General features: G+C 32.4%; 1 protein-coding gene across 1 annotated transcript; it reads right to left on the reverse strand.

The window, feature by feature from the left end:
* Positions 1-7319: 7319 nt before the first annotated feature.
* On the reverse strand, positions 7320-9948 carry LOC129289904 (uncharacterized). The gene is made up of 4 exons (XM_054926658.1): positions 8130-9948; positions 7848-8052; positions 7556-7746; positions 7320-7471 (listed from the first exon to the last, which is right to left on the reverse strand). The coding sequence occupies exons 1-4, from the start codon at positions 9946-9948 to the stop codon at positions 7320-7322; spliced, it is 2367 nt and encodes a 788-aa protein (XP_054782633.1).
* Between the last annotated feature and the right edge of the window lie 1273 nt (positions 9949-11221).

Below are 11221 nucleotides of genomic sequence, written 5' to 3' on the forward strand. Positions count from 1 at the left end.
TAAGTTTAAATAACTTAAATAACCTTCACTAACTCTATTTAAGTCAATGAGTTAGGACTCATAGCCTTAAAGGTTTGAAAATCATCTTTCAAAGCATGCCTTAGCTTCAATAACTAGAAAAATGGAAGAAGAAATAGAGGACTTAGGAGACTTAACTTTAATATTTAGAAGCTTCAAATTGCTCCTAATCCTTCAAGATTACAAGCCCTAGCAGAGCTTTTTGAGTTCTTCTTTGTTCTTCCTTTATTCCTCTTTTGTTTTCCACCTAGATTCATGACCGCTTAAGTTAGATTTCTGATCATGTGCCGTGGTGTGTGATACAAAGAAGCTTGCTTCATGTTTTGGTAGCTTGTGTGCCACAACATATGGCACGAAAATACTTTCTCTTATTTTTCTCCTTTCTTGAGATTCGAGTGTCTCAACTTCACTTTGGAACTGAATCTAAGGTTGAAACCAAATTCCAAAACATTTTTTAGACCCCTCTAGCCACACACCACATTAATGTAATGAATTAACCTAATTCAGCTTAGTTAATTAGGCTTAAATTTTTCATGATGTTACAACTCTCCCCTTCTTTAAAGAATTTTGGTAATTAGATAGTTCATGGGTTGCATGAACTTGGAAAAAGCTTGGTTTAGTTGTTAATGGGGTGATTGAAAGCCAAGTTGATAAAGAAGATGAGTACAATATTAATTAAGGAGAAACACTCCTCTTTTGATATTGTTATTTGATTCAATTTACTTCCCCTTCATATGGTTACGTTATTTATTTTTTTTAGCAAGTTTAACACTATTGAGTTAAGCGGTGTCAACTTGAGAAGGGTGTTAGAAGGTTGAATTAAATAAAGGTGATTACAAGTTAGTTAATTGTTAACCATCTAGTTAGTTGATGATCCGATCTCCTAAAATCTAAACTGGGTCTTAGGAATGTGATTTGTGTAAAGGGAGGTTATGGTAAAATGTTCCTCCCTTATCACCTTGTCACCTGAAGGAATTGTTGATTTATTAGTCATCGCCCTTTAAGAGAGTTTATTGTGAGCTGTTGTGCAATCTTATCGCTCCTGATTAGTGGGTATCGTTTTCTCACTTTATTTACTTCTCTACATTGAATCTGGTTAACAATATAGAAGCTATATATACATTTGATTTACTCTCTGCTTGAATCAAGAAAACAAAAAATGCAATATATATGGTGTTATATGAAGTTCATATAAACTACTGTACAGATAAAATTATTCAAGCATCATAAATGGATATTGCTTGCAAAAGGAGGAAAAATACCAAAGGGAAAGACTCTTGCTTAACTTGATGGTTGTTCTTGCTTAACCTTTCTATCAATTAGTGTTTAAATTAATAGCCTATCTGATGGTCATATTAATGTGTTAACTTTGATCAAATTTATTGACTACTTTTTCCACAACTTAATTAGTTTTTTAACTTCATCTGCAATCCGAATATATTCTCGTTGACTTTTACCTTTTCCTTTACAGTCTTATTCATAATTGTGTTGTTTTAAAAATCATACATGTTTTTTATTGTTAGGAAAATCGGTATTAATAATTTTAATCCACATTGTGGGCTAATCTAAGTGGATCATCATAAGATGCTGTGGAAGGTCATAATTTCTTCATGTCCTTTTTTCTTGTACTGATGTCATTGAATTTATCATTATTTATTGATCACTAGAATGAGGACCTCATATTTGATTATAAGGTGAACCATGCTGTTTGACTTATGAAAAGTGAGACTTTTTACAGAGGTAGAATGAGACCTAAGTCCTAAATGAATTATTTGATTCAAGTAAATCTCAAAAAATTTTAAAAGGTAGAATAAGTCCCTTAGGTCCATAAATGATATTTTTATATAATGCAATTTTTTTTTTTAAATTTTCAAGCTAGGAAAATGAGTTGTAGATTCAATAAGACAAAACTGCAAATTTAGGAATCTAAGATGTTAATTTCTAAAAGTGTTCAAATAATGACATGTTGCTATTCAAATTTAACCATTAAAATTTGTGTTCCCTATTAAAATTGAGAAAGCAAGTTACAAATTCAAAACAACAAAATTGCAAATTTGGAAGACAAATTCAAGTTGAAAATTCCTAAAAATGTTCAAATAATGACTTGATTCTTTTTTAAAATTTCATCATTAAGGTTACTTTTCCTTATTAAAAATAGGAAAAACAAGTTACAAATTTAACTAGATGAAATTGAAAATTTGAAAGATAAATTATAAAATATCAAATTTGTAAGACATATTTGTAATTTTGTTGTCTTGAATTTTATATTGATATTACATGCACAGCCTGGCCGTACAAAAGTGATATGGTTCCTTGTCTACATCACAAAATAGAAGACCAGGAACCCACTACAAAATAAGTCTCTTGTATGACCTATAGCTGGGCCCCTGGGGAAATATTATACCTTCAAGTGTTGTGCATTAATTGCTGTTCAAGGTGGACTAGGACTAGCTTGAAAATGTTTTTTTTTTTAAGGATAGTGAAACTTTTAATTCATGAGGTTTTTCTCACTTATTAATTTAGTCTCTCAAATTTAATTTCTATCAATTGAGTCCCTTAAATTTATTTTGATTATTAATTTGATCCTTATTTTTAAATAAAAAGATTACATTGTTAAAGTTTGCTAATTTATATAATTGAATACTTATGGAAGCCATATAAATTAATGAAAATGAGTATAATTATTTTGGTAGGGAAAAAAGATTCTAAAATTTGTAAAAAAAGACAGAGAGAACAAATAAAACAAATTGTGAGGAATTATTTTGGTAAAAGTTAAATTCATTTGAGTGTTAATCTGTTCTCATTTAGCTACATATATATGTCAAATAATCAATCTCTTTTATACATTAGATTAGATTATTTTGAAAGTCAATTTGTGTTTTAAAATTTAAAGTGCTCACATGATAATTTTAGAAAACATAAGAGATCAAATTGATAAAAAAAAATTAAACTTAAAGGATCAAATCAATAACTGAAATAAATTTGAGGGATTAAAAGTTACATTATTTTTTTTTTAAAATAAGGTATGATCAAAGGAGATGTCAGATCCACTCTTTTGTCTTTCTCATTTTTATTACAGTATAATGTTCCTCCAATCATTGAAAAAGGATCTATCCATCACAAGGTTGACCTTGTGAAGTCCCATAATGTCACTCCCTCATTCGCACAATGTTATATTGTACCAAACCCATATATAATGGGTGAGTGAGTCTGCCACTCTATGTGAACTTTCATTTTCTTCCTCTTTTTTTCTTTTTTATATTGAATGGAGGCCTTTCATACATGCAAGGGTCGAGAGAAAAATCACACAGATCTTTAGAAGTAAGAAGTAATACTTAGATCATGATGAATTGTAAACAATCTAATATGACTTATGTTGAGCACTGGATGTTGATAGTGCAGAAGCCACTTATTATAATAGAATTTCAGATTTAAAAATAATACCAAAAAAAAGCCAATATATAATATAACTTACTTCTTTTAGCATAAGCTAACTTCGGTAATGCCAAATTTTATTGGGAGAATTATGTTAAAATCTTACACAAGAAAATTAATTGCTACAACACTGGCCTTAGTTCAATTGTTAATGAACTTTGTAATAATTAATGTTCTTGTGTGGAACTTATATGTAATTTTTTCAATTTTGTTTCATTGAGACTTAAAATTAAACTTTCATTTCTAAAATATTAAACTCAACCTATCATATCTTTAATAGGAGCATTGTTAGAGGAAGTATGGAGCTCTTGGACCTTCTGTGTGCTGCCAATCAAAGAAGGGAATGAAGAAAAGCTGAGATGGAAGTCCATGAAGCCAAGCAAGTGTGCACCTTGGAACTGCTCATGTGTTGAGTAAACTTTGATCAACCAGAACATTGTTTTCAGGGTTTTCAAACTTTTTGATGGTTTCGTTGGCAATTTGATTGTTTTTGTGTTGCATGATGTTGAAGAAAGCTTGGCTTGTTGTTATTAAGGGGCTTGGAAACCAAGTTGATGAAGATGACTACAATATTAATTAAGAAGAAAAGACTCATCTTTTTTATTGTTATTTGACTTTGATCCAATTTGACTAATCATTCCACAACTTAATTAGTTCTTTAACTTCGTCTACAATCCATGTTAAATTTTTCTTTATTAAGTATGCTTAAAGATAGTTTACTTCATCAAAATAACTTAAGCTAGTTGATTAGACACATTCCAAACTTCATATATTCATACTCTATATATTTTCTAATTTCTATACGTGAGACTTCTTTTATTTCTAATATTTTTCTACTATTTTTTTTTCAATTTCTTTTTCTTCTTGCCTAAGCTTGTACTTTATATATTCAATTTTTTTGTCTATTTTTTGTACAAAAAGTTGGACACGCATTAACAGTGTCACTCCTTTTTCACTTTAACTCACATCTAGAATGCCCAAACTCCAACAAATGTGCCAAAATTAAAGTGTCATGCCCCAAAAATAGAGGGTGACCGGCACAGGATGTGAACCACCACACATCCCTTAAGCCTTAAATTGGGTAGTCTTTCCATGACTAAAACATAATTATGCTTTAGTTTGAATTAGAACATGCATAAATATTTTTGGTATTAATAAAATATTTCAATATTTTTGTAGAAATTTTAGCAGAACCTCCTCTATAAATAGAATCTACCAAAAATTTTACAATACAATATCTCAATAAAAAATATCAAGTCAATCAGGAGCAGAATTCCTTCCAGCCAGCAGACAAATATATAACAATATAAACAACCTAGCCACAGGCTATGTGGAACACCTAACAACAGACAAATAAAATTTCATAATTAAAACTTTACATCAAGAGAAAGTTTAACCGTTGGCTCCTCCACGTCTAGGCAATCATAAACTCCTCAATGTTTAGTAGGTGTTTCAACGTTAGCTACACTATTTGAGACCAAAATTATTTCCAGTGAATAACGTCCGAAAAATAAATAATTAAACATGAATAAAAGGAAAGTTAAAAGAAATTATGTAAATTAAAAAAACACAACTATCTCCATGAAGATTTAAATAAATTCAAAATAAAAGGATTCTATATAACTTTAAATGAAATCTTAAGCCATTAAATTGTCATATCAAATATTGTTATCCCTTGATTTCAAGGAAGAAAATAAATGAAATGAGTAACTATAAATAGATTACTAATTAAAAATCAATAGGATATGAAATCATTAAATAATCAAATTTATTTTTTATGGAGACTTGTCAGAACAATTAACAAATGTGGACACACAGTCCACGAGAGCAAGTAACCAGACGTGGCCAAAATCACAAAACAGACGTGGACACACAGTTCATGAGGGCAAGTAACCAAACATGGCCAAAGCCACAAAACAGACATAGGTACAAGACCCACGAATAACAGACGTAAGAACAGAGCTCATGAAAATCAAACTAGCTAGTTATTGACCATAGCGCGCTAAGAGCTAACGAAACTGCCATTAGCAACTAGTGTTCTATATGCAGTCCTATTTTAAATTCACTTTCAGACATACGAGAAAATCATCACTTCAAAGATATAATTTCTCCTTTCAATATCAAACTCGCATGAAACATACACAAACATTAAATTTTTCCAAATATGAAAATTCATAACCAATATCTTATAAACTATTTATCAAATTTCATATTTGGCTTTATCAAATTAAGGATTAATAGAATTTGTAAAAGCATTTTTCGTCAATCTAAAAAGTATAAATCATGATTTCAAGAAATAGATAATTTAATTAACAAGAATAGCTAAAGCAAAAAAAAAATGTATACATATCTGTAGATTGTTAAAAACAATATTTTGACAAAGAAAATTTTCTAACATATAAAATGATTGGAACGTTATCCACTTACTTGAAGTATTCTCAAAATTCAAAGTTTTGCTTCTTATCACTTCAATCGAGTTTTTCTTCCTCCAAACATCCTATAGAATCATAATAAAGTTTTTTTATATTAAATACTCAACTAATATAATAGTTCCTTTTCAATCTTACCACCACCAATGTTAGATTATAATACATTTGAATCTTCAAAAATTCGAGGCTTTACATCACTTAAAAAAATTCTCATTTACATTTTTTGTCAAGGCACCAAATACACAAACACACACACACACACTCTTCTAACCCTCTCATAAAAACTCTAGTATTCAAATATTTCATCAATGAACTATCCACCTCCAATGATTCAATTAATCACATGTTATTGATTTCATAGGCAAATCTCCTTAGCAACTTTTAAGTTAAATTTCATAGATTAATAACAGTTAAGTTATCTATACTTTTCACAAGAATTAATAAAATTTTAAAAATATTCAAAATCAAGTTAAATTTCTTCTAACAAGCATTTTAACAAACATCTTATAAGTAGTAATCTCCAAGTTTCATGTCTAAGTCCTTCTATCCTAATCTAATCCTAACCAATTCTTCAACCTCAACTAGTCCAAATAAAATTCAATTTAGCTCAAAATTCTAACCCATATATATTATTATCAAACTTTAAAATAATTTTATAGCTTAATCTCCATTTCCTCCTCCCTACCCAGCTCAGCAACAGCAGATTTCCAAAAGAAAAACAAAATGCAATTTCAATAATGTTATATCACACCTCACACGCACTGGTTAATCTAGAGAAAGAAGAAGAAAAAATCAAGGCTGCTCAATTAATATGAACCGGCGATACATGAAGAAAGAGAAGGAAACAGAACCTTAACTGAATAGGGGAGGAAAAGGAAGAAATGAAATTAGCAACACCAGACCAAGCAGGAAAAAATTTGCGACCAGCACCTCCAACCCCAATGACTTGATTCCTCACAAACACCAACTACACGGACGTGAATGGTGAGAACAGAGCATAACGAGGAAAACAAATAAGGATGAGGAGGATGACGGAGAGCTGAGCGTTGCAAGATAGTGATGAACACCCACAGTTGCCGGCGACACCAAGGACGATGGAGGGAAGTGGAGATTGAGTGATGAAGGTGAGGGTTTTGCCTCTCTTTGTCTCTCTGGCTGCTGAACACGAAAGTGAGGGAAAACCAAGGTACTGAAAACCGGCCCGGCCATTGAACCGGTCAAGGTTGGGGGTCAGGGGTCAGGGGTTCAACCGCGGGTCAACCCGGATTCAAACCGGACATAATAAAATAATATGATTTAAATAAAAATAAATTCTCTAAGACTTAATATCTTATATAATATCACATACAAGTCCAAGATAATCATCAAAACATCATTAAAAACACAACATTTAAAATATTCATCCTTACAATCCTTTAATCATCAAAAAATCTAAAGCTAATAATAATCAACACCAAAATCCTCATTAATTTCATTCAAATCTCCGGGAGTAAGGATTGAAACATTAGGAGATGATTGAGAGAAACCAGAACCACTTCCAACATCATCATTCAAATGTGGATGCTCTGAAATATTCATATCTTCTTCCCCTATTGATGACAAAAATTAACATTAATCATTGTGTAAAAAATAATTATATATTATGCAATATAGACATGTTAGTAAGTATGAACCTTCATTATTTCTCTCAGAAGCTGATGAAGCTACAACATTCTCATTATGCATAGCACTTTCCAAATTAGTGACATCATCAGCATCAAACTCAGGAGCTGGCTCTTGTTCCTCTTCAGCAATCCAAAAGTCCAATTTGTCAATAGATTCATAATCAATTGGATCAAAACTTGTCTTTTTCTTCAATTGGCTCCTTTAATGAGATCAAAACAATCAAATATAAGAATATATCTACCATGAGATAGTAATAAATTTTTATTTATTAAAAACATTCATAACTTTTATTTTTATTACCTATTCTTCAATCGTAGATTGTAGTTTGTAAAGACTAAATCATTTAGTCTTTGATGTTCCAATCTATTTCTTCTTTTGGTATGGATGCGTTCAAACAAGCTCCAATTTCTCTCACAACCAGAAGAGGAAGAAGTTTGGCTAAGAATACGCATTGCAAGATTTTGCAACTCTGGAACAGAACTTCCATAAAACGACCACCATTCATCTGCAAATAAAAGAGAATTAGTTATATGTTATATGATAAATAAAATTACCATGATCATGTTAAATATTAACACTTACAAGGGTCTAGCTTCTGTGCTGCTCTATGACATGAAGCTTTATCAAAAGATTCTTTACGGTCACGATACAAGCTCAACTGCTTCATCATCACAATATAATCAACATCTTCATTTTCAGTTGACTCAAACACTGAAAGCATAGCATCCATTAACCTTCTTTTATGAACAAAGTCATCATCATACAAGAAGGCAGGGTTCAACAAATATGCTGCTGCATGAAGATTGGTCTTCAAGTGCTTATCCCATCGGGCTTGGATTATATCTGTGTAAGGCTTGTATTGGTCTTTCTTATTGGTGAAGACTGCCTTAATTGCTTTTTTTGCCCTTTGCATGCCTTCATAAACATAAGGCAAAGAAGGCTTCTCATCTGAATCAACAATTCTCAACAACTTTATAAGAGGAGACACAATCTTCACAACTTCAAGACATTCATTCCAAAACCGATTATCTAATATGATGGCACTAACAATTATTCCAGCTTCGGTCCTTGATAATTTGTGATCCACAAAATGCTTATCAGTGATTAAAGCTTGTAAGTCATGCTTGTGCATATATATGCTATGCAATGTGATAAATGTTGTAGCAAACCTTGTCGCACCAGGACGCACAATTTCTTTCCAACCCTTTCTTTTCCTGAGCCATGACAGAAAGACCATATGATTATAAACAAACACAGTGATCTTTGATGCCTTTGTTGCAAGTTGTGACACATGAGACATACTTGCAATATCTTTCAAAGTAAGATTCAAGCAATGAGCAGCACAAGGTGACCAATAAATACTTTTATATTTCTCTTTAATCAACTTGCCACATGCTACATAATTAGCAGCATTATCAGTCACCACATGTACAATATTTTTGGGACCAACCCACTCAATCACTTCAGAAAACAATGAGAATAAAGTCTTGGCATCTTTCACTAAATCAGAAGCATCAACAGATTTTACAAATACTATGCCATGTGTAAAATAGACAAGAAAATTTATCAAAGTTCGTTGCCTCACATCTGTCCAACCATCAGCCATGAGTGTACATCCATAAGTTTTCCATTTAGATCGATGACTCTCAATAAGTAGCTGACATTCTTTTTTCCAATCATTCAACAAGTTAACTCTAAATTCATAAGCAGTAGGACCCTTAAACCCCGGCCCAATTGAAGCAATAGCATCCATAGCTTTTTGAAAGAATGGGCAATCTAATGCATTAAATGGAATACAATTAATGATCGCCCATTCAGCAATGGCCATTTTTGCACTGTGTTGTGCTTCTTTAGTTGCAAATGCACTCTTAATGCCTGGTTGGGAACCTGGAGTTGTCCTAGAGGCAAAATAATTTTCAACTAGCATAGTAGGAGGTTTTTTTTTACTAGCATTACTCTCAGGGATTGACTTAGATGGAGCAGGTGTATTGGGTTCATTAGCATTAGACACATGTTCCTCCATGTCTGCTTGTACATCGACAAGCTTTCTCTTTTTCCCACTTTTTAATGATTCTTGCATCTGATAACGAACATCAAAAGGAACTTTACTACAGGAAACTACATTTCCACTTATACCAGCAAGATGATGCTTCAATCTATTTATTCCACCTCCTTTATAACTCAATGCACAATAAAGACATGTATACACATTTTTGTTGCCCTCTTTTCTTAAAGCAACATGTGCCCATGCAGGATCTTTTTTCCCGCGAACTGATGGGGTTCCAGATGTGGAGTCATTATGGCTAGCAAGGGTGGGATTGTTGGAATTGGGAGTAGGATTGTTGGAATTCGGGGTAGGATTCTCAGTTCCATCACTACTAGAATTACTTCCAATATCCATATTATAATTGTAATCTGCAAGCTATGATAATTTCAACATAAATAAATATCTAATGCAAAAAAAAACTAGAGCAGCCGGAGCAATCATAGTAGCCAAAAATCCAGAATACAGTACACAAATAAGAGCAACATAAAGCTCGAATTAATTTTCAACAACCAGAGCAAATCAGCATACATACAAAAACGTTTATTAACTGACTACTCTCTCTGAAGGCACAACTCTAAAAAAAAAAAGCAAAATCAGTTTAGTGATCATGTACTCATTGAAGGGATCAACTTGGCCAGCCGTTCGAGGCTTAAAACGAGTTTCTTTTCTAGCCTTTTTCCTTCCATTTGTAACATGATTGCCATATTCTACACTATGCTCAACGGTGCACAAAATGGCAATTTTAAAGGATACATCTTATTGACCATGGACCAAAATAAAGAGAATGGAAGGGGGAAGGGCTATACATAGAATATCTGACCAACATTTAGAAGACTCTCATGAGGGACATTGAAGATGACACTATGCTCCCTGCATATCTTCCTAAGGAATGCATATATGTAATCAACAGCTATTTTGTATATATGTAATCACGTTTATTTTATATGTATGTATGCTAAATCACGTTTATATATTTTAAGCAGTTGCAATTATGTAAACGTTAAAATGACAAAGAAAACAAAGACCCATATAAGGGAAAATTTAGTTGAACTTGAAATTTAAAAGAGCTAAGAAAAAATCGTTCAACACAAATCCGTGTTATGCAGAATAAATTCAAACAACAAACATCAGAATTTGGTGATTGCATCCAAAATCCGTAGCTCGTTTATTGAGAAAACCAGCAAATTGCAAGAGATTTTGTTGCATAAAAATGTTATAATTACCTGAGTATTAGCAAAGATGGCTTCTCACAGACCGAAGGAGGCGGATCCAAACACAAACTGCGATGCCATATCAGTGGATGAAGCGAAAATCAGATAGAGACAGAACCAAGCAAAGAAGCTGATGAACATCCTGGGTATTCTTGCGAAAGGTTAGGGCTGATTTAGGTCACTCGAGGGTTTAGCATCTAGATTCAGCCAGAGATGAGACGAGACGACGGCAAACCGGCGAACTTCGGACTGAGATAACGTGAAATGCGTTCGACCTTCGAATTCGGGATTCCTATCAGCTATAGCTTCGCTGCGAGATTGAGACGCAGAGATACTGACTACTGAGGCAGTGAGGCACAGAGCCACAGACTTAGGGCGTCTGATTTCTTTTTTTAATTTTTTTTAATAGGATGACC

The sequence above is a fragment of the Prosopis cineraria genome, unplaced genomic scaffold, assembly GCF_029017545.1.
Source record: "Prosopis cineraria cultivar Desert tree isolate PC_DT_omini unplaced genomic scaffold, ASM2901754v1 PC13, whole genome shotgun sequence".
Lineage (NCBI taxonomy): Eukaryota > Viridiplantae > Streptophyta > Magnoliopsida > Fabales > Fabaceae > Prosopis > Prosopis cineraria.

Bases quoted from the DNA above. Each gene is read 5' to 3' on its own strand.
- LOC129289904 (XM_054926658.1), bottom strand. From the start codon at position 9,948: ATGGATATTGGAAGTAATTCTAGTAGTGATGGAACTGAGAATCCTACC. The intron at 8,053-8,129 runs GTAAGTGTTAAT...TTTTATTTGCAG, and splicing joins AGCACAGAAGCTAGACCCTT to ATGAATGGTGGTCGTTTTAT. The intron at 7,747-7,847 runs GTAATAAAAATA...ATCTCATTAAAG, and splicing joins AATCTACGATTGAAGAATAG to GAGCCAATTGAAGAAAAAGA.